This window comes from Dermacentor variabilis, unplaced genomic scaffold (genome assembly GCF_050947875.1).
Source record: "Dermacentor variabilis isolate Ectoservices unplaced genomic scaffold, ASM5094787v1 scaffold_13, whole genome shotgun sequence".
NCBI lineage: Eukaryota > Metazoa > Arthropoda > Arachnida > Ixodida > Ixodidae > Dermacentor > Dermacentor variabilis.
In genome coordinates this window covers 22,114,167-22,138,645 of record NW_027460291.1, presented here as the reverse complement: position 1 = coordinate 22,138,645, position 24,479 = coordinate 22,114,167, and the positions used below count along the sequence as shown (strand labels likewise).

Genomic DNA, 24,479 nt, shown 5'->3' with positions numbered 1-24,479 from the left:
CCTGGAAACAAAGTACACATACAGTGAAATGCACACACAAGATGCGCACTTAAGTCCAAAGGCGATTTCAGTTCGTTCCCCCCCACGTTCACACGCGCGCCAGCCACACACAAAGCACGCACTTAAGTCCACAACAAATTCAATTCGTCCCCGCCCAAGTTCACATATACGCGCACCAGTCTTGGGCACCATAACACAGGCAGTCACTCAAACAAAGTCTGACAAGGAACACGGCACAAAACTCACTGCACCGCAACAAGGAGCACTTTATACCTGTGTTAATGAAACATGTGGACTGTCTCCTAAATGTCACAGTGAGGCCCCTAGCCGTGGCATTTCGAAGACGGCAATACGCTCTACACTACAGAAACAAAATCATCGAGCCACGGAGGCCGTTTTCTGTCACTATGAGGACGCGTGCGTACCTCAGAAGAACTTTGGGGGTTGCGACGCGTATCGGTCGACTTTAAAGACCCAGTCGTCCCACTATTTCCCTCCCCCTGGTTGGACAATTGAATGTGGTTGTCGCTCAAAGCTGGAGAGGGTTGCCCAGGAAGCTCCTCTCGACGTCCCAACGAGTCCTGGGAGGCTACCGATTCTCCTACGGAATCAGAGACGACTGCCGACTGTGTAAACTCGGAAGTGATACAGTCAGACGGACTACTCAACTGAAGCTTATGACTCTGAGAAGACGCTGTCGCTACAGACGAGTCATCGGAATGACTATCCAAGTTTGAATATGAGAACAAAAAGTTTCTATCACTTGTACACAATGTACTACCTGCTGGATCCTTCATCACTAGGGTTAACTTAGACACATGCCACGTCTTCCCATCACTGAGTAGAAAAGTAGATGGTCCTACCTGGGCCTTGACTTTACGAGGTTTGCTGTACTTAAAAAATCGTTTCCTCTTAAATCTTATTCTGACGGTGTCTCCCACCTTGATACGAGTTGCCTGAGCACCTCTACGTTTGTCTACGTACTGTTTAGTCTGCCACTGTTTCTGCAAGACCCTTTCTTGAACGTGAGGCACAAGACTGTCCTATTCCCGTAGATCTACACAGAGCCGCATGGTTCCATCCTTCTTGCGCACCAGCACGAGTGGAGACACCCACTCAGAAGCCTCGACGCGCTCGATGACGTCGCAGTCCTCGAGACGTCGCAATTCATTTGGGACCTGGTCACGGAGAGCCAGGGGTAGTCTGCGCAACTTTGAAGATACTGGTTTCGCATCTTGCTGCCGATGAATTCGGTGCACAAGGTTGTTTACGAAACTCAACTCGTCACTGAAGAGGTGATCAAAACCCGGAGGCACACCTGTGGGGCTCTGTACTGAAGGACGCGATGGTAGACGACATGTCAGCGACGTACCGTCGATCTGTATGCCCAAGCGTTGGATGGCGTCTAAACCCAGCAGTGATGTTCCTGTAGTCGTTACGTGGAACGTGACGGAGCATGACCTTTGAAAAAACTGGACAGTGGCTTGAAACAGGCCTTGAATGTCGATGCGTTGCTTGGAGAAATTTTTCAAGTCCACTGTTGTTTGTGACAGTCTGTGCTGTCGACCAAAGTGCTTTCCAAAATCTTCGGCCGTCATCAATGAGACAGACGCTCCCGTATCCACCGGCAGTCGCATGGAGACGCCGTTCACTACGACCGGAACTTCCAAATCTTTTTTAGTTTCAAAAGCGCTTACCGTCAAGACAGACGCGGACGGCTGCCCTGCGGAAGTTGAAGACAGCGCCTCTGCGGAAGAGACGTGTTGAACAGTACGGGTTTTTCGGCATACTGATGCAAAATGGCCCAACGTGTGGCAGGCGTTGCACTGCCGGTTCCTTGCTGGACAATTCCTGTACGTTGCAATATGTTTCTTGCTGCCACACCGATCGCATGCACCACGGTTCCCGGAGGAGCCATGTGCGAAATGTCGGCCCTCTTGGCAGCTTCTCGGAAGAAGTCGGCCCTCTTGGCGGCTTCTCGGAAGAAGTCGGCCATCTTAGCGGCCTCCCGGACTACGTCGGCCATCTTGGCGGCCTCCCGGACTACGTCGGCCATCTTCATGGCCTCCCGGACTACGTTGGCCATCTTGGCGGCTCCCCGGAAGAAGTCGGCCATCTTGGCCCGTCGACGGAACGCCAAGTTGAGATGCCTCGATTCTTCGTACATTTTCGGAGCCGAACGCGCGGTTCGCTCGATGCAAGGCTTCTAACGAGCGTCCAATTTCTTCGGCCTTGTCCAGGGACAGGGTTTCGCCATGAGCCAGCAACTTTTCGCGAACGCTGGCGTTCGCTACCCCATGTATTATTTGGTCTCGGACGCGGTCGTTGTAAGTTGTGCCGAAGTTGCACTATACCGCCTTCTCCTTCAATGCGGTCACGAATTCCAGGAATCCTTCTCCCTCGAACTTCCTTCGACTGGTGAATTCGTGCCTCTCCGCCAGAACATTTGTTGACGCGGCGAACAGCCGGTCAAGCCGCTGCAAGAGTTTCTGGAACTCTGACGCTGGTGGGACTGCATCACTTGACGTTGACGCTGCGCCGGTCGACTGCCTTTCTGCTTCGCTTGAAGCTGACGCTGCGCTGGTTAACTGCCTTCCTGCTTCCTGCTTCTCGTCTGCAAAGTACTTTTGTTGTCCTTCACGCCCGAGAGCGCTGACGAGCGCGGACGCTCGTCGCGCGTCCGTCCAGTCGCCACCGCCGGCCGCTTCGAGGTGGGCCTGAAAAATTTTTTTCCATCGATACCATGGAATTAACGGTGGCCCGGGCAATTCCAGAAAAACGGGAAGGTTCGCCGTAAAAGACGCCATGCCCGGTAGCGCGCAGGATACAGTGCAGAAAACAAGCCGGAGCTCGCAGCAGGAATGGGGCACGGAGAACAAGGGGGCGAGTAGGCCTAGGCTCGGAAGCCTCGCGACGCCAAGTGCGCCGGCGGCGTTTGCAGGCCGTGCCGACACGTAAAGGACGCTTCACTTACGAAGCTCGTTTGTTTCCCGGGGCTTCGGTCAGAACCGCTGCGGGAATCCCATCCTCGTCGCCAAAAGATGTAGTATAGTAGTATAGTGTCGCCCCCTGTCAGATCTCGGTGTCATCGTACATGTATGTTTTGTAGTTGTTTAGCTAGATGGCGCACCCCCCTTCTGTCATGTGACGAGCTTGGGCCAATCTGGAGGTGTCATCTGGCGTGTGAAGCCTTTATTAGTAATAAACGGCCGCGGGTCGGCTGAGTCTTCGTTCCGGTTTTCATCAAGAGCAGTTTGCTCCGTGTCTCCTTCCTGCGCCGGGGCTGGCCGCGCGTTCGCCGGTCGGGGCCCCCCGCTTGCCTGCCGCTGCCGACACAACACCGGTGACACTATTAAGAAGAAAAGGACTGCTTTTCATGTCTCGTGGAGTCGTGGTCACTCTTTGTCTCTTCGTTTTTGATGCCGTGCATGCGTGCGAGTTGGCTCCTGTCTGCACGCATCCAGTCCCTTCGGTGTATCATTCCAAGGATGAGTGCCTCGAAGAAGAAACGTAAAATATTGATTCTTGAAGACAAAATGGCCATCTTGGATGCAGTTTCTGGAGGTGAAAAAAAGAAGGATGTAGCTGCCAAATTTGGCCTCCCAGCTAGTTCTCTGTCTACAATTCTCAACGCAAAAGATGCGATTCACAGTGCAGTGGAGTCAGGTACCAACTGCAAGGAGACGAAGATGAAGCCATCAACATACGCCGACGTCGAGAAAGCGGTGTTTATTCGGTTAATGGACATGACACCACGAAATGTTCCCATCAGCAGCGCTGTTTTCCAGCAAAAAGCAAGGGATTATGCTTGCATCTTGGGCTGCAATGATTTAAAAGCAAGTAACAGGTGGCTTCAAGGCTTCAAAAGCAGGTATGGAATCGTCGGCAAAGTAATTAGCGGTGAGTCCTCCTCTGCAGACAGCAATGGTGCCACTTCTTGGATTGAGCACAAGCTACCAGGCATTTTGGAGTGTTACGACGCGTGTGATACATAGACAACGCTGACAAGGCCGCCCTTTTTTACGAGTTGCTCCCAAACCGCACCCTTAACCTAAAAGGAGACATCTGTCACGGCGGCAAGCAGAGTAAACGTCGCTTGACTGTTTTGCTCTGGGTAAATTCGGACGGAAGCGACAAGCGAGTCCCACTGGTTATCGGCAAAAGCACCCGACCCAGATGCTTTAAAGGGACCCACAGAATGCCTGTGAAATACGTGGCAAATGTGAAAGCATGGATGACATGAGGTATATTTAGTGACTGGTTGAGAGAGTTCGACAAAGATATCGAGAAACAAGGCCGCAGAATTTATCTATTCGTAGACAACTGTACTGCGCACCATGTTGAAGGCCTCGAGCTGTCTAACATTGAACTCCAGTTTTTACCCACAAACTATACCTCGCTCATTCAGCCCCTTGCCAGAGGAATTAACAGTGTGAAGTGTTCCTACCGGCGTAGACTAATCCAAAGGCTGCTTCTAAACATTAGTCTTCAGTGGGAAACAAAGTTGGACATTTTTCAAGCAGTTGAGATGCTTGAAGCATCCTGGCGGGAAAGAAGTGCAGACATTATTATGAACTGCTTCAGCAAGGCCCAGATCACAAAAGAGGTTCAGGCTGCGGTAACTGACAGTGCGAAGGAAAAGCGTTCAGGCCCGCCCTATCTCGCCGAAGCTTAGGTTTTACTGCGCGCGAATGGAGCAGCCCCGGACGACGTGATGCTTTGCAATTTTTTTTTATGCGGATGACTGCGCCGTCACTATGGAAGAGACCTCAGATGACATGCTGGTGGAAAGTATCCAATATCACAGTGACGATGACGGATCTTCGGAGGTCAATTCATCACAAGCTTTGCCTTACGCAAAGGAAGTGCTGGATACCAGTGACGTTTTGCGCTGGTTCGCGGGGTCGCTAGACGATGATAGAACAGTGTTGTGTACCTTGGTGTCTTACGTGCGTTCAGTGTTGCCGTCTCTCACGAACAAGCAACAGAGCAAAATAACACAGTTTTTTGCCGCTAAATAGATGTATTTGGGTGAGTAGCTCCGATTCCCCCTTTGTTTAATTTGTGCATTGCTTTCACGGATTTTCATGCTGAAACTGCATATAACGAAAACCTCTTTGTAATGAAAATTTTTGAGCCTTCGTCAATTTCCTTATATCCAGGTTTAACTGTACATACCCAGAGGTGTGTGGTCTCCCTGCAGAGGTGTGTGGTCTCCCTGAAGCCTGTTTCACATGCAAGAGACGGTGTGGCAACGGTCGCGGTGGCTGAGTGGCTGAGTGGCGCATAGATGCAGCTTCGTTTCACATGCTTCATACTGGCGCAGCGCGTGCTGCTGTGATGCACAGTGTTGCTTGCGGAAAGCGCCCGTGAGCTGCGGGTTTCAATGGTCTTCAAGAGCTGCGCCTTGCTCCACATTTCCATGTTTTGGCACGCTTGGCCTGCGGGTTTGATCGGTGCACTAAGCTGGTGCTCCACTTTCATGCTTGTAAACCTTGCAAAAAATAAAAACACTGTGTATCGAACGGCGAATACAACTTTTTTATTCACATTTATATCTCTTTAAGCTGTTTACAGGCGACCGCTTAAAAGTCTTGCTAAGTACACGCACACAGAATTAGCCACATGGAAGCAAATATATGAGTTGGTTCGTATTTCCGCGATCTGGGCTTGAAGCACGTGAACATCTGCCAACAGCTCTTGTTTTCGAATACCACAAAGAACATGGGCACCATCTCGGCCATCTGGATGCAAGAAGCCTATGGATGGCTTTCAAAGAAGCTCGCATATCTTTTCGCCTCTAGGCATTTGAGTAGAAAGGCAATGGCCCTTGTATAGCTCGGGGTACTTCCTCTTTTAACTGAAGAAACATGACCAACCAAACTGCAAACACGCTAGCTCGGAGTTGTAAAGAAGAAAAAATAAGCACCTACATGCGCTGCGAATAAAACGTATGGACTGCCGTTTCATCGCGTCTGTCTGGACCCATATGTGGTCACCATCGGGGGAAAAAAGAAGCAAGAAGACAAGAGCACGTGGGGACAATTTGTCTCCAAATAATAGAACTCGAAAATGACAGATGGAAACAAGCGGCAATTCTGAGGCACCAACGGACATGGCTAATTAGAGCGATGCTGACATTTACTTTATGGAAATATGCATCACTTGCAACGACGAGTACCTTCGGCCTCAGTTCATAAGTTCTTCCCAAAGAACCTCCTCTTTGTTGCGAAAATCCTTCATTTTAGCATCCCAAACAAGTGGACACTGCACAACTTGAGTGATGAACAGCTCGTTGAAAACTGTGCGAGACATTGCAAAGTGGCAGCGGATGTCGTCTGCTACAAATGTTATCTGCTAGAACCGTCTGCTCGAGCGGGCAAGTTCCCTGGTTCCCAACGCCGCCTGCACTTCGGCCATGCCCCTGCCACGTGAGCTTGACGTCACTGCTCAAGGCGCTCCACCATTGGTTGCTGCTCTCGCCACTCACGAATTTTTCCAAATGTTGCGATCGTGATTGCAGAGGTGCCACTCAGAAAACGGGTATTGGGAAAGAAGGCTTGCTCACGCAATGAGCGCTGCGCCGTTTCTAGGCCAAAATCGCTTGCATGTGAAGCAGGCTTGAGAGATCCAAAATGCCATCGACTAGTTCTGCCATAAATGGGTGCCACAATAATAGTACACATGTGGCTACAGCAACACGGTGAACTGCTTACCACGTGTAAAGGTGTCGTTTTGCTTTCAAGAAATTAACTTGGCTTCACTAAAAAACACTCCTGACTGGTTAATGACCAATGCAATTGGTCAAGAAACCACAAAATAATGTAGCTATTATTACAGAAATAACTTAACACTTCGTAAAGCATGAGTCGCCAGTACATCGGGTTGATAAGCAAAATAATACTTTCTGCCAGCTATGGCTGTACTTGCAGTCTGCCTCCTACTAATGCCGGTGTATATAACTGTCACGCTCACCTATCACTGTTTTCAGCATGCTTCCAGTGAACGAGTACATCCTCAGTGCAGTTCTAAAAATTCAGATAAAAAATGTTCCACAGCTTTTTCCCCGTTACCACTTCATGAATAGACACTCTGGCTAGTAGACACTCTGTCTTATAAGCTTTGCTTTGCACTAAAAAAAATGGGTACTATGAAAATTGGTTGTCAGTCCCTTTTAAAGTAATTAACAGTGGTTGAATTTAACTTCTTTGCTGTAGCCAACATGTCAACAAGGTGACTTGTCTTCTTCAGGGCCATGACGAAGAGAAGGCCCCTTTATTGACATGTTGCCTTCAGCGACATTTCTCATTAGGCAACTGTTGACCACATTAATTGCCTAATATCACAAGTTTATTACCCCTGGCACAAGGGCACAAGAAATGACATTAATGGCCTAACAAGAGGGAGATTCACAGGAAGATGGAGGCTTAAAGTAATTAACATTGGTTGAATGAGAAATGTCGCTGCAACCAACGTTTTAACAAGGATACTTGTCCTTGTCGGGGCCACGACGAAGAGACTGTCACTCTCGAAACGTTGGCTGCAGCGACATTTTTCCGTTAGATCACTGTTTACCACATTCACTGCCTAATCATAAGTTTCTTACCCCTGCCACACGGGTGCAAAAAAATGACATTAACTGCTCAATGCATTGAAGTTTAATGCCATCAGCAAGGAGCCACAAGAACACACTTAAACAGTGCCTGAAACGGTTTGGACAAATTGTGTAGACGCACTGGGTACAGCTACAATAAAACATTTGCACCACAATTTAAGCAAATCATCTCATATTAAGAGAGCTATGGACGATTACAAGTTAACCTCCTCCCTAGCAACGCTTTTCCGCCTCAACTCGTTCGCCAAGCAATCAGGGCTAAGCGTTGCCTTCACTGGCTCTGCACCATGTTGTGATGTCGCCTCGTCTATTTCTGATGTCTTGGAGTCAGTGCGGGAAACCTCTACAACTTCTTTGCTAACCAACTAGCTGTCGATCCGCAGCGAGAACTATCCAAGGAGCATGCGTTGCGACCGTTATGTCGCCGCAGCGAGCGTGTCTGGTATTTCCAATAACCGTAGGGAAGCTGGGCATTTTGACGGATGGGCGGAGGTGTAACTGAAGTCCCTCCATGCTACTACCGCTGTGACAAAGGCTCTTTAGCTTAAATGTGAGTGGCCTGCACAGTGCCGTCACTTGGTGGTGCAGAGCTAAACCAGCTATACACAGAGCTAATATGACTGTAACCAAGTGCAAAACATTTTATACATTTAAGAAGACCATATTCACAATTACACTTCTGCAAAAATTTACACAAGCAACAAATTAGAACAAACTTGGTTACTGCTATATTAGCTCTGTGTTTGTCTCGTTGAGCTCTGTGCCACCAGGTGGCTGCACCGTGCTGGTAATTATTGCATTTCTGCTCGTCTGGTAAAACGTCCAGTCCACTTGAGCTCACCCGAATTCCGGACACGCTGAAACTCTCTATTGTGGTAGTGATCCTACAGCGTGAAGTGATCGCTGCAAATGCGTAGATGCTAGTGCCAATCGGATACCGACAGCCTGATTCATTGCAGCCATTCCCCTCGCATTCTGCCTTGCAGAGGGACACAATGTTGCAGCAAGACATGTCACCAATCGCTAGATTTGCAGCCCATAGCCTAACAAGGGCGATCCATGGGCTCACGAAAAGAAAGCTCGAGACCAACACAGGAGCGGAGCTCGCATCAACATGGAGCACATTGTAACAGAAACAGATGACACTTGCTGTGTGCCTGAAGTGCTTGAGTTCAGTGATAAATTGTAGCTGCGCATTGTCTTTGTTAGTTATCTATAGAAACAAATCAATCAACATCCCAACTATTAGGAACATTTGTTCCCCATAAAATTGGAAAAATTATTGATGATGCAACCTTGGTAGCCAATAAGATAGCTCGCCCTACTGATGTCAAGTGCTATGTCAATTGTAAAGGGACGGCTGAAACTCAGGGAAGCAGTGCATCAGTAGTGATGCACATTTTTAAAACCTTATAACCAATCACACGTTTTATGCAGAGCTCTTAAACGTGTCACCTAATGATCAGATGGACCTACCCTAATGACTCAGTATGTTTGTACAAGATTGTTCTAGGGCACCTTTAATGGCATTAAAGCATGGTTCCATTTCAGGTGAAGTGCACTGTCACAACTCAATCGGCCGCCTACTCTCACGTCCAAGGTTACGGCTGCTTAACTCTTCAAAATCACCGTCGTACGATATGTACAGAATCCCAAGTGGTCGTGGTTGGCACCACGACCTAGCGTCCACGAACTACCTAGCGTCCCTCTGCAGGTACTGCAAACTTTTGCGACTGCTTTAAGGAATTGGCCTTGTGCTACTGCCGAAACTGATTTTTCACTTCACTCTATGCCACTGCGGTAGTTATTCCACTTTGTCTATTTTACTGCCGCATGCTTATGCCTGCAGTCATGCTCTTTGCACTCTACACAGCCACAAGCTGTGTAGAGTGCAAAGAATGCAGTGAACTGTAATGAATATGCATTTATTTTGGCAGATTATGGAGCTAGATATCTGAAAAATGGCACTAGTCGGGATTTCCACTAATCTCTTTTCACTACTGCTCAGCAGCTTAATTCACTTAATAAGTTCATCCTGGAAAACTTACTTCGTGAATCTGCTTAATTAGCCACCTGGACTATGATTCCCACACATCAACAGGCCAAATTGTACTGTGCGCTTTAGGTGATTTAAAAAAAATTGACCTAAGTAAAAACAAAATTATGTTGCATTGCCGCCAAGCTCATGAGCAGTTGATGCAAACCCAAGCCTTGGTGCAAGAGCCAGCCATGAGCTTTGGATTAGCTGAAATCTCCCTAGCCAGTGACACACCAGCTGGCACCAGAGAAACCTTTGCATTGGCTATGCACCTTTTCCAAGGGACGGACTATACTCACGGGAAGCAGCCCCTTCTTGGCCTTGAAGAGAGACCAAATTGCCGCAGACAGCGCCTGCACAAGACAGCTTGTTAGTGGTGGAGTTCAACAGGTGCAGACACAGCATCACACTCAAAATGAGGACACCAAGCAAAGACAAGAATGCAGCCCCTTCACAATTTGTTTTGGTACAAGTGCCGGTATTTGTAAAGAAAATATGAACACAAAAAATGACAATGTCGTTGACACAATCGTTATGCTGGTAAAGTGGAACCCCAATTATACGACTTTCTTGGGACTATGCAAAAACGTCATATGATCAGGGCATCATAATTCGACAAACAAAAATTATGCCCATATACACAGTTTCAAGTGACAGAGTTGAGACAAGCTTCAATTTAAACAAGAAACTAATACTCTGCAGGACTCGGAAACCAAAACCGCAATAAGTAAATGCCAAAAATGTACTGCAGTGCAAGTGCCAATCACGTTTTATTGGGAGCCTACTGCGATCCGCACCGCCAGCATGCTAAAATGTTCTTTTCTCACCAACAGACTAAAAAAAATCACTCAGCTTTTTATAGACTTTCCTTTATAGCCATGCAGCAAAAGCTTTCTTTCTGATGGAAAAAAAGCCACTAAGCTTTTTTTCCGTCACCCCCATATTTCGTGTAGAGAACTAAAAGTTTCTTTGATTTATTCATATGGGCTTGTTGAGAGGTCCTCTTGTAATCTGTTGTAGCGCAGGCAGAATGACATTCACATAGAAGGCACACGAGACAACACGGCGCTAAACGACCAGATGCTAACAGCTGTTTATGTCCGCCATGTCTCCTCACACTGAACTTCAGGAAATGCTGTTGCACACTTCAAAACAAATTTAAACTTCAAAGTGAATTACAAAACATGCATATTATTTGCTCCTACTAAAGCGAGGTCAATATCATAATGCACAGGTTTTTTCATTATATTTGAAAAATTGTGGTGTATGCCACAAAACCTGACACCAAGCAACCCTGGGTGTTGCACCAGCGCATTGTTGAAATCGCAATCATGTAAAATGAGCCCTTTAAAAATCGCATTGTGATGCAAGCGACTGCACCAACTTTTTTTTCTCCAATAAAACCATGTGAGACATCCTTTATACTGCTAGTCTGGCGTTCTCATGCACAGCGTCCAAAACCATGCACTGCAAGAAACGAGACAAACGCAACAGCTCGCACGCAATACCGTCAGCGGAACTGCATCGCTCAGTAACAACACGAGAGAGAGAGAGAGAGAGAGAGAGAGAGAGAGAGAGAGAGAGAGAGAGAGAGAGAGAGAGAGAGAGAGAGAGAGAGAGAGAGAAAGCGGGGCCCATGATGTAGGCGTCACACAATCCTTCGGCTCCGGCATGGGAGAACGCAGGGAAGGAATCTCGCTTCAGAGGCTGAACGGGGGCCAGTGGAGGGAGTTTCTATGTTGGCGGTGAATTGTGGGCTCGCGGCACTGCAAATATTTCTATTTATACTATTAAAGGGCCCCTGAAATGGTTCGGACAAATTTTGTAGATACATAGGGTACAGCTACAGTTAATCATTCACACCACAATTTGTGTGAAGCGTCTCACATTAAGAGAGCTATGGGCGATAACAAGTTACCTTCCTCCACAGCCATGCATTTTCTCCTCAACTCGTTCGCCGAGTGATCAAGGCTAAGCTCCGCCTTGACTGGCTCTGCATCATGATGGCACGTCATGTTGTCTACTTCCAGTTCGCTAGGAACAAGTGCGCGAAGCCTCTCCAACTTCTCCGCCAGCTGCTTGGCAGGCGAACACAAGCAAGACCTAACGAAGCAGCGTGTGTTGCAAGCATTCTGTTGCAGCGCCGAACGTGTATGCTACTCCGGTAATCACAGGCAAGGTGGGCGTTTCGACGGATCGGTCAAGGCATAAACTCAAGCTGATGAAAGAGCTTTAGCGTAGATGTGCAAGAGCGGCCTGATCAGTCTGCACGGTCCAGCCACCTGTTGGCGCCGAGCTTAACCAGCCAAACAAAGAGCTAATATTGCTCTAAGCAAGTGTAAAACATTTTAAACATTTACCAAATCAACCATGTTAACAATTATACTCCTGCGAAAAATTTACACCAGCAGCAAAGAAGAATACACTTCGTTACTGCTACTGTGTTTGGTAGAGGTCTGTGCCCCTTGTGGCTGCACCACGCAAACCATTCATGTTTGCACTTCTGCTTATCCCGTGAAAAGGCACGGTGAAACGGCCAGGCCCTTTCCCCTTGCGCTTGCGTTTACCCGAATACCGGACTCGCAAAACATTGTTGTGGTAGTAATCCTCCGGTGTCAAGTGACAGCCGCAAACGCGCAAATCCCGGCACCAATTGGATAGAGACAGTCTGACGCGCTGCAGCAATTCCGCTCGTCTGCTGTCTTGCAGAGCGACACGATGTCGCAGCTTGACATAACGCCTGTCGCTACGTTTGCAGCCCACAACTCAACAAAGGCGAATCTTGGTGCTTGCGAAATGAAAGACCGACACTGATCGCGGGGCTCTCGTCAACATGGAGCATGTTGTAATGCAAGCAGATGATGCTTGCTGTGTGCCGGAAGTGCTTAAGTGTAGTGAGAAGTTGTTCTTGCGTATTCTCTTTCTATTACTTTCTTTTTATAGAAACAAATGAACTAATATTACAACTATTATGAATAACGTTTGTTCACCATAAAATTAGAAAAATTATTGATGACGTGACCTGGACAGCCAATCGGATAGCTCGCCCTACTAGCGTCATTAGGGCAACTTGCTTCAAATGGTTAGGGGCGGCTGAAAATTCAGCCGAGCAGTGTGCTGCGATTGCAGCAATGTACATTTTTAAAACCTTATAATAAATTACATGCGGAGCACTTAGATGCATCAATTAATGATCAGAAGGACCTATTCTAATGACTCAGTACGTTTGTACAAAATTGTCAAAATCGTTTCAGGGTCCCTTCAATTAATAGCTGTCAATTGGGTGCGTTAGTAAACATTCATGATGGAAAAAGCACTACTAAAACTGAGACTTAGCGACGGGGAGATGTAGTGCCGCTTGTGTATTTACCCAGTAATAGGATTAGGGAGCATTTCGCACAAGGAATTTTTTGATAAGCCCAATCAAAGAATCAACTGCTCACCCTGTAGGTTCATTTATACTTTACTTGCTGCATGCTCACAAAGTGGTGCAACTTGAGCTCTTGTAGCATGTCTAAAAATTTTTTCAGAAAATTTGGTGGGAATTAAGATTATTCTTTTGAGTTTGCAGTGCATACCACTGATTGAATGCTGAACACTGAGGCGGTCAATTAGCCTTTAAATATGAAGACGAGATATACCGTAATAGTTCATTTATAAGCAAATAAATAAAAGTGCTCTGAAGTTCTTGATGCTTATCGTCAGAGGTACTTCAGATGCAGTATCACTGGCACATCCATGAAGTCAAGAGTATGACGGAAGCCCGTCTGGTCGGGATGATACAGAGGTCCGGACACCGACCAAAATGGTTAAAAATATATTTACATTTTTATTTACAATGCACTTGTGCAGCGAGAATTGACGGCTTGTGGGTACCCTCAATACTTCATTAACTCAGTAGGGCGCTTACTGGCTCACGCAGTACCCACCCACCCTGGACTCCACAAAAAACAGGCTTCGATACCGTATGTCCCGGGCATAAGCGAGACACTTGCACGCATTCTGCAGTCATATGATGTGCAGGCTGCGCGCATGCCTTCCCAGAAACTTATACACGAGCTTGTGCATGTGAAAGATCCTTTGGAAAAGGACAAGTTCCCAGGTGTGGTATATGTCATTCCATGTGCGGACTGTCGGTACGTTTATGTTGGAGAAACCGGCAACTTCAATACAAGACTTAAACAGCACAGGAATGACGTCCAGAAAAGACACATCGCATTGAATGCCCTGGCTAAACACTGTGCAACCACGTCGCATACAATTAACTGGGAAAAATCTCGCATGATTGCCAAGGAATGAAATCAATCTTCACGTTTTTATCTTGAGTCCCTAATCATCCAAACCACGGCACACATGCTTAATTGCAACGAAGGCAATCTGCCGTCCACGTATGCCAAATGCCTTAAAGGGAAGCTGAAGAGTCTGTCGAATTCAATAAGACGCTCATATACGGATGTGGGAACCTTATAAACCATGAAGGTAAAATTTTGGGGGGGATTTTTCATTTAGCGGCGACGCAATTGTTGGTTAAAATTGCGCTTTAGCTCCGCCCCTTGTCGAGCGCCGCGCGCTGCTGCTGACGCTGACGATGTGAGTGGAGACCGGAAACCGCGGCTTAGTGACGTCAACACTGGTGTTCCGCTCCTTCACAGTCTCTGCGACCGTGTCTGACCGGGCTCATTTCTGCGTGCGTGCCGTCCTGATCTGCTTCGCTCGACCCTACATTCCTTTATTTGTGTGTATATAGGAGTGGTAGTTGACGTGCGCAGCATCAATTGAACTTGTAGGCTGATCATGCCGGCGTTCTGTGCAGCCTACGCTTGCACGAACACTAGCGGCCGCGACGATGTTCCGATGTTCCATTCGTTCCTGCAAGACAAGAAGCTTTCAGCTAACTGGTAGGCTTCTGTGAAGCGAAACAACTTCAAGCGCTCAAGAACAACAGTGATGTGCTCTAACCACTTCCGTGACGATTACTACCGGAGTTTATCAATAATGCGTGCTTTGGGTTCTCCTTCAAAAAAAAAGTTAGCACGCTGAACGGAAGGTGCATGTTTATCGCCCACCCTTGACGCAGGTTTCATCGCCAAGCGCCGCGAATTTTCTATTCGCACGTGTGTTGTGAAACAGCCTGCATGCAGCTACGATAACGTAGTGCAAGCGTAAAGTTTGCATGTCTTGGAAAGCCTGCTCACGCCAAGATGCTGCGCTTCCCCTTCTCTCGCACACATAAACTGACCATCTCACGTAGCCGACGGATTTCGCCGGTTACGAGTAACGTGCGGATGGCGCACTGATGAAGGTTCTATACTGCACGTGCTACAACAGCCGGCAAACTTTTCCCGCCTTTAAACCGTCTGTGTAGATTGCCGACAGCTTTGGGGCAGCGCACAAATGCTGAAGATCGCATCACTGCTTACGTTCTACGAGGAGGCATGCAGGAACATAACACTACAGTTGTTTGCCCGGAAACGTACTCACTGGAACGCTGAATGCAGCTTAGCAAAAAACATACTCGCCAAAGAACATTTCCAACACAAGTAGGTGCTAACACTTCACCTTCGTTCGGGTGGAAAGCAGTGCTTGCACCAGCATTTTTTGCTTCTTGGAGAGGCCGGCTCTTCGCAATCGGCTCGTACATGTAGTATGTACAAGTATGTACGTACGTGTAGTATGTACAAGTATAAACCCCTTACAAGTGATCTTGCACGCGACAGCGGCAGCGCTACAAGCAAGGCGATGGCTGTCGCGTTCACTCGTCGTCTGCAAGCTGAACTCTACGCGAGCGACGACTTCCCCGTATGAGGGCAGCAATATACGCGCCGAAACTAACGTGACGCATGCTATATCAATTTAAGTTGATGTATTTTACTGAAGAAGGAGCACAAAATATTTCTGAAGGTCTTGCACTAGGTTCTTATTCTTGCACGTGTAAAATTCAATAGTTTGCTCGTTCCGTGCGACAAACAGTAGTATTTGAGTTATGTACATCCAGTTTCGGCTTCGCACAATTGGCTAGTCGCTCATAGCATTTCCGGGCGATGAGCGACGAGTTCTAGATTTCTAGAAACGAGCGATCGAGCGACAACACTGAGCGATTTGTTCTAGCGACGGCCCGTTTTGTCGCTCGAAGCCGTCGCCCATCACCATCGTGCACAAAATCGCTCTTGTAGAGTTTGGACTTAACGCCGAACTCCTCAGAGAAACGCAAGCTCTTGAAAATTTCCATGACCGTCTCAGCAAAACACCACCAAACTACATTGCACCGTGCTTCGTGTATAGCGGCAGCAGTCAGTCCGGACGAACACTATTGTTGACGTCACGAGGCGCCCGACCAATCACAGGCGGAAACAAGGTGCGCGAGCTGGGCGTGTCTGCTGCTGCACTTTTCGTTGAAATAAAATATGTTTGTGCTTTCTTTCGCTCAAGTTCGATGCGATATTCGAATTCAGAGGGTTGAAAACCACGGCGTACTGCTCTTCACTCATTTTTTGTTGGAAAAGCTTTCAGCTTCCCTTTAATCATGTTTTGAGCTGCACATAAAAAGGACGCCAGCTCTGCCGCTTGTTTCATTGTGAACAAGGCTCCCGTGGGGGAGCTGAAACGTAAATATATTTTAAACCATTTTGGCCGGTGTCCAGACCTCTTCCTTGAACTGGCACATCCACTAAGATATCTTGTCTGTGGTAACTGAAACCACCAGGGGGCGCACAATGTACAATAAACAGCAGAGCGCATGACCTGTGCGGTCAGTGTCCCTATGCCCCTCACAACCGTCACTGTGTCTTCATTGCCGTGCGCTATGGCCGCGGGTCTGGTCACTGCAGCTGGCGACGAGGGAAAATGCTTCAAGTAAACAACACCAGTGACAGTGACGCAAGAACAAGCATGCTGGTCATCGGAAAGATAGACGAGTTCAATACGGACAGTGCAGACTAGACTGAGTACCAACAGCGTGTGGAACTATTCCTGACAGTGGACGTGCCAGACGGTAAGAAGACGGCCATATTTCAAACGTGTTGCGGGGCCACAACATATTCCTTGCTGCGAAGCCTATTGGCCTGAGAAACCTGCGGCAGCGAACTTAGTGGCAATTTTTGAGCCCCTCAACAGCCACTTCACACCAAAGGTGTCGGAAGTGGTAGCAAGTTTCCAGTTCTTCTCACGACATAGGCGGGACGGAGAGGCGGTGAGCGAGTACTTCTTGTCAAAGCGACTGGCCGACGACAGCAAATTTGAGTCATTCCGAGACAGCATTCTACGAGACCAAATCGTCAGTGGCATTGACGCGTGCCAATGCAAATGTGGTTACTGGAAACAGCCAATTTAAACCTGGAAACCACAATGAGTATGGTACGAGCCATCGAGGCTGCTCGCAAGAATTCCCGTAAGCTAAGCAGTCACTCAACGCCACAGTCAGAGTCGGCCCAATTGACAGCCAAAACTGCCATGGTGGCGAGAAACGTAGTGCAACCTGGGCATCGCGAACGCAGGTGTTTCCGCTGCGGCAGTATCTATCAAGCATGCCAGTGCCAACACGTCAACTCAGTTTGCTACAAATGCGGGCAGCAAGGGCATCTGGCAAGAGTGTGTAAAAGTGATAGCGAGTTAGTAAACAGACAGGCGCGGCGCGCAGATTCGAGGCGCGTGAACACCGTGGATGAAGTGCTTGGGGCACTCTGAGCGAGTGAAACGCCAGAAGCATACAACCTTTGGGCACTTCAGGCGGCTGGGCCGGCAGCTATGCACATTGCGGTTATCATTAACGAGGTTCCACTAGAGATGGAACTTGATAGGGGCGCCAGTGTCTCAACCATAAGTGAAACAAAGTTCATGCAACTGTTCCCATCGGCCGCCTTGGAACGATCCGACGTACAGCTGAGGAGTTTTTGCGGAGACACGCGACCAGTCACCAGTAAGTTTGCGGCCGCTGCAAAGCTCGGGGAGGAGAAGAGACGGCTACCTCTGTTTGTGGTAAAGGGGCAGTGCCCAGCATTGTTTGGTAGAAGCTGGGTGAAAGAATTCCAGTTGGGAATCAGCAAGCTGGAATCTATTTTGTCTGTGTTGTCTGCAGAAGAAGCTGTGGACCGTTTTCAAGAGGTGTTTTCAGATGGTTTAGGCACGTTCCATGGCGTTAAGGCTTGCATCTTGGTGCTGCCAGACGTCAAACCCAGATTCCTTAAGCCACGGCGGATGCCCTTTGCTTTGAAAGACAAGTTTGAGGAATCATTGCACATACTACTCCATCATGGCATGGTCCAACCAGTGAACACTGCCAGATGGGCAGCTTCTGTCGTTCCAGTGCTAAAACAAGACGGGCAATTGCGCATATGCGGCAATTTCAAGCTGACTGTAAATCCCATAGCAGTTGTGGAAACGTATCCCGTGCCACGCATAGAGGAATTGTTCACAAAGCTCCAGCGAGGAGTAAGGTTTACAAAGCTACACCTAAAGGATGCCTACCAGCAGATCGAGCTGGAAGAACAGTCACAGGAGTTCGTCACTGTCAATACCTCCAAGGGCTTGTTTCAATACATGAGACTGCCATTCGGGGTTGCTTCCGCCCCAGCCATATTTCAACGGAAAATGGAAAACCTCCTGGAAGGTCTTGATCATGTCGCAGTTTACTTCGATGACATCTTGGTAACAGGCGCTAATGACGATGAACATTGGTAAAACCTCTGCAAGGCACTAGAGCGCTTGCAAGAGGTGGGCTTGAAGCTGAAACTTGCACAATGCAAACCTGAGGTCCAGTACTTGGGTCACACAAGTGCTGGACCGGGCTACATCCAGATCCCGCCAAGACTGAATCAGTAGGGAATGCTCCCAAACCTCGAGATGTGAAAGAGTTGCAAAGTTATTTGGGTTTGGCGAACTTCTATAGAAAGTTTCTCCCCAACCTGTCAGATGTACTGCAGCCATAAAACGGCTTGCTTACCACTGGAACAAAGTGGCCCTGGACGGCAGTTGAACAATGTGCATTCATGAAAAGCAAGAAGCTGCTCGCATCTGCCCTTGTCTTGGCCCATCATGACCCCTCCAAACCCACGGTGTTGATCACTGATGCTTCCCCTCATGGCCTGGAGGCAGTCCTGGCAAAGAGAGAGCCTACTGGAGAAGAGCGACCGATAGCCTTTGCATCAAGAAGCCTCACGGCCGCTGAGAAAAATTACAGTCAATTGGATAAAGAGGCACTTGGCCTCTTGTTTGATGTCACAAAGTTCAGGCAGTATCTCTGGGGATGGAAATTTGAAGCGGCTACCAACCACAAACCCTTGTTGAGCCTGTTAGGTGCTGGAAGGCCTATTCTGGAACAGTGCTTGCCGAGGCTTCTTCGCTGAGAGTTGCTGCTGGCAGGGTACAGAACAGTTTAAGCCATCGGAATTCCAGTAAGCAAGTTCTGGTAAGCATGGCCTGGAGCCCTGATAGTCCATGCAGATGGGTTAAGTAGACTCCCTTTGCCAACAACTGATTGCTCTCCAGGAGCACCTGCAGAGGTATTCATGTCTGAAGGTGTCTATTCCCGTGTCCTTTCACCAAAGGTGGTTGCAGAAGCCACGGCATGAGATCCTGTGTTGTCAAGAGTACTACAGGATTTATGGTCTGGTCATGTTCAAGACTTGACATCAGAGGGGGGCCATGCGTGTCCCGGTTCAATGAGTTAAGCGTGCATCAGAACTGTGTGCTCTGCGGAAACCGTGTTATGGTACCCTCCAGCCTCCAAGGGAAAGTCCTCAAGTTACTACACGAAAGCCACCCTGAGGTCACAAAAATGATAGCCATCGCCCAAAGTCATGTGTGGTGGCCGTCGTTAGACAACGTCGTAACTGCTGTAGCGCGGGTAACAACAACAGATGCAGTAGGTGCAAGCAATGGAATGCTTTATTGAAGATAGCGTGGCTGCTTTTATTCTGTACGAATCAGTAGGTGCATGCGCACATCGTGATGCGATAGGCGGGCTTGCAATGACGCGATACAGCACTTCCTCCCCCTTAGAAGCCTAGCCTGTCGGGTGGTCTCCTTGTGCGCGTAGAACGCCTAGGAAGTCCTAAGCCCGCCGGTACACTTGAGGTTGCTTCACTGGAAGCCTGGGATGTACCAAGTGATCCGTCTGATGATGGTTCAGCGTCTTCCACTGCAGAGGGTTGATTACTCTCTGTGACTTGGTTGTCTCCAGGTCGAGTTGCGTAGAATTCTTGCTTTACTTCATCCACTGAGAGTCGTGGCCGCACTTGGTCCATGTGAGGGCGCTGCACCCCTCCTGCGGTGTCCACCGTGACCATACGGCTACCTCTTGTTGACGTCACCGTGCCGGGTAACCACCTCTGGCAAGCCTGATTGTACTGCCGCGACCAAACAGGCGCTCCCGGTGAAAAGACTTGTGGCAACGGTGCCGAGGGTCTGCTCACCGTGGGATCCCATGCCACCTCTTCCTCTGGAAAATGTGCGCTTAGGCGGGTCCTGGATCTCCGCAGGCGACTTGCAATCTCGAGTCCGTGTTGCCCTGTAGCGTAGCAAGAACTTGGAAATACGACTGAGCAGACTTCCATCCTTATTTTTCTTGATACCTTCCTTAATGGTGGGCACTGCATGCTCCGCCAATCCATTTGACTGCGGATGGTATGGAGCGGAAGTAACATGACACACACACATGGTTATCTTTGAAAAATTTTTCAGTCACTGAACTGCTGAATTGTGGCCCATTGTCGGATACGACTGTACGGGGCAGACCAAAACGCGCGAACATCCCTCACAGTACTTCGACTGTAGTTTCAGCCCTTGCTGTTTTAAGAGGTACTGCCTCTATCCATTTCGTTTCCGCATCTACCACCACCAAGATCATGTGACATTCCACTGGCCCTGCATAGTCGATATGCAGGTGAGACCAACGTTTGTTGGTTTTCGGCCAGCTTGAAGGGACCTGTACCGCTGGCATGGACCAACATTGCACGCATTGCTGGCAGCTTTGTACCAGCTTGTCTATGTCATGGTCCAATCCGGGTTCCAAAACATCGTACGGGCCAGGCGCTTCATTGCAGTCATGCCTGGGTGGGTGTCGTGAAGTTTTCTCAGAATAAGTGCCTGCACGGCCTCGGGCAAAACTACGCGATGACCCCAGTATATTAGTCCTTTGCTCACAGCGAGTTCGTATCTGCGAGTGAAGTACGGCTGAAGGCACTGTTGCTCCGGTCCCAGCTGGTGTGGCCAACCACAAAGGATCCATGTCTTCACCTGTCGGAGGAGCATGTCCTCGCTCGTGCCGTCTGCCAACTGCTCTGCGCTAAGAGAAAAATCTGTCAAAGCTTGCGCATGTAGCACATATTCGACGGAATCATCTTCACCAGGGTGCCCTTGCTCCGGCAGCGGCAAGCGGCTCAAAGCATCGGCATTCGCGTGTAGTGGTCCTTTCCGGAATTATATGTCATACTGATACGCTGATAAAAAGAGCGCCCAATGCTGTATCCTGGCTGCCGCCATCTGCGGAATTGGTTTCTCGGGATGGAACAGCCCTGTCAACGGCTTGTGATCCATTATCAGACAAAATTTATTGCCGAAAAGATAGTCTCCGAACCTTGTCACACCAAAAACTAGGGCGAGCGCTTCCTTTTCCAGTTGCGAGTAATTTCGCTCCGCCGGCGTCAGGGTTCTAGAGCGAAAAGCTATCGGATAGTCTTTGCCGTTGATACGGTGGGACAGCACTGCGCCCAAGCCGACCGATGAGGCATCGCATTCCAGTCGAAGGGGTTTTCGCGGGTCATAGTGGACCAGAAATTTAGCCTTGCCTAAGGCACTCTTTGCTTCTCTAAATGCGCTGTCCTGAGACGGCCCCCATTGCCACAACACCCCCTTTGCCAGCAAGCGATATAAGGGAGCCAGCGTCATTGACAAGTTGGGCAAGAATTTAACATAATAAGTAACCAAGCCCAAGAACGATTTCAGCTGGCTTACCAATGTTGGCTTTGGCGCGGCCAATACCGCCTTGAGGTTATCTTGCAGGGGATGAAGACTTTTGGCATCGATGCGGTGCCCCAGAAACGACACTTGTGCTTCCCTAAACCGGCACTTGGCTTTGATCAACTTCAGGTTGTGTTCACGAAGCCGCTGAAACACCTGCCGCAGTACCGATGTGTCGTTTTCCTTTTCCGCCACAATGATGTCGTCGAGGTACACTTGAACATTCCGCAAACCTTGCAAAATCGATTCCATGCGTCGCTGGAACAAGGCGGGGGCTGAAGCAACCCCAAATGCTAGGCGATTGTAGCAGTAAAGGCCCCGGTGTGTGTTGAGTACCGCCGTCTTTCTAGCTTCGTCGTCCAGCGGCAGCTGCTTGTACGCGTTGCGTAGGTCCAGAGTGCTGAAGACTTCGCCTCCCGAAAGCGCCACAAATATGTCTTCAACTTTGGGCAGGGGATACTGTTCCAAGTGAGACGCCGGGTTGACTGTTAACTTGAAGTCGCCGCACAATCGTATATCGCCGTTCTTTTTTGCTACCGGAACCACCGGTGTTGCCCAATCTGAAATGCTTATCAACGAAAGCAGTCCATCTTGCACAAGACGGTCGAGCTCGGCCGAAACTTTCGAGCGCATGGCATAAGGCACTGTACGTGCCTTACAGAAACGTGGGCGGGCTTCTTCTTTGAGGTGTAATTGCACAGGGGGGCCCTTGCAACAGCCAAGCTTGTTCTCGAAAAGATCCGAAAATTCATCGAGCAGCGGTGTCATCTTGTTATCACGAAGAACATTTACACTTGAGGTGGTTCTAGTGTCGCAGGACACACCCGCCTTACGGAAGGCCTCTATCGTGTTCCGGCCGCAGAGCAGTGGTCCGTTATATGCCACCACGATTAGCGTGCTGGTCACAACAGTCGATCCAGACTGAACCCTCATGGTTATCTCGCCGACAACTGGCAATGGCCTAAGGAAGCATGTTAAGCGGAGCGACGTTTTTTCCAGTGCCGGCCACCATTTGCGATGTTTCTTAAATATGTTCTTCGGTATGACACTGACCGGAGAACCCGTGTCTAGAATCATTCGCAATTTCCGGCCCTGCCATGTCAACTCTTCCTTGAGAGGCTTCAACGTAGCTCTGTCGGCGGAGCTGTGAGCGACAAGAGCAAGCAACATTTCTTTTTCCCTCTCACCATCCATTTCCTCGACGGCAAAGGCACCACGTTCTCGAGGGTGGCCACTGCTGCAAACCTTTGCCAGATGACCTTTCGTGCCGCAATGGTGGTACTTGGTGTTTCGATGACGGCACATGTGTGTTGCGTGGGGGCCGCCGCAACGCTCACATAAATGGTTGTTCTTTGCAGTGTTCCACTTCGTCCAGGGTCGTCATCCTCGCTGCGACTGTACAACGTTGATGCTGGTTCCCGTAGTCAGTGGGTCTGCTCCTCGCATGTCACGAACGTCACCTAGCGCCTTCTCTGAAGCTATGGCAAATTCTTCTGCTTCCTCAAAAGTTAGCTTCTTCCGCGTTAATAGGCAGCGTCGTGCGTTGTCGTCCCTGATTCCGCATACTATGCGGTCTCGCAGCATACGGTGCAGCGAATTGCCGAAGTTGCAACTTTCCGCCAGTCTCCGAAGGTCGGCAATGTATTCCCGAATGCTCTCTCCGTCCCTTGTTTGCACATGAAGAACGAGAAACTCGCCGCTATTTCATTAACTTGAGGATTGTAATGTTCCTCGAGGTATTCAACAACTTCATCGTAAGTCTGGCTGTTAACCGACACGGTTGGAAGGCGTCCTTGCAACATGCGCACGACATTATCGCTCAATGAAGACACCAGCAGAGCTCGGCATTTGGCCGTGTCGGTAATTCCATTGCCCTCAAAATAAGCTTCCAGCCGTATCCTGTACGTGCTCCAGCTGCTCACCGTCTCGTCGAAAACTGGTGGGCGAGATGCCATCATTCGATCCTGTCAGTCACTGACCATGCTCACATGAAATACCATCTTCGTCGCCACTGCTGTAGCGCGAGTAACAACAACAGACGTAGTAGGTGCAAGCAATGGAATGCTTTATGAAGATAGCGTGGCTGCTTTTATTCTGTACGAATCAGTAGGTGCATGCGCACATTGTGATGCGATAGGCGGGCTTGCAATGACGCAATACGGCAGTAACCATGGTTCAAGAGTGCTTTGCCTGCCAACAACAACAGAGACCATTGAGACCAGTGCCTATGATGTCGTGGCCATTCCCAGACCCTGGTCAAGGATCCACGTGGACTATGTGGGAGCATACTGGAATTCCCATTTTTATTGCAATTGATGCATTCTCCAAATGGATTGAAATTGTTCCCTTTTCATCACCCTCAGCAGAATGCACAATTGCATGCATGCGGGTCATGTTTGCAAATCAGGGCCTCCCAGACATGGTGGTATCGGACAATGGACCCGCATTCGTGAGTGAAGTGTACGAGACATTCTTGATGAAGAACGGCGTGAAGAGGATGCTAGTACCACTCTATCACCTTGCTTCTAATGGTGCAGTGGAGAGAGGCATTCAAACTATTAAAGTAAGATTACAAAAAGTTGGCCCAGGGGACCTTCGTGCACAAATTGCATGAATACTGTTATCATATAGGTCAACACTCCACAAGGTCACCGGGTGTTGCCCATCCGAGCTGTCGATGGGACGGATGCTCAGGACTGCATTGGATCTGGTGTGGCTGGACCTAAGGAAAACAGTCCTCCAGAAGCAACTCCCTCAGAAGATGGAGTACGATCAAAGAACGAAACTGAGGGTGCCAGCACAACCGGGAGACAGAGTATTCACCAGGAATTTTCGGCTAAGTCTGAGCTGGATTCTCACTGTAGTCACCAG

The 24,479-nt window shown here is 48.9% G+C and overlaps 1 protein-coding gene across 11 annotated transcripts in view; it reads right to left on the bottom strand.

Annotated features, from left to right (window-relative positions):
- The window catches only part of Miga (mitoguardin), a 240,811-nt gene that overhangs the window by 23,743 nt on the left and 192,589 nt on the right, over positions 1–24,479 (bottom strand). For 9 of the 11 annotated variants that reach the window (XR_012825102.1, XM_075677521.1, XM_075677528.1 and 6 more), the window contains one exon: positions 9,953–10,006. Coding sequence is in view for 10 of the 11 variants with exons in the window: in XM_075677521.1 (XP_075533636.1) it covers positions 9,953–10,006 (54 nt within the window). In the remaining variant the exon portion in view is untranslated. Of the gene's footprint in view, positions 1–5,290; positions 5,495–9,952; positions 10,007–24,479 lie in introns of those variants that run through there. The other 2 variants (XM_075677526.1, XM_075677527.1) reach the window with 2 other exon arrangements.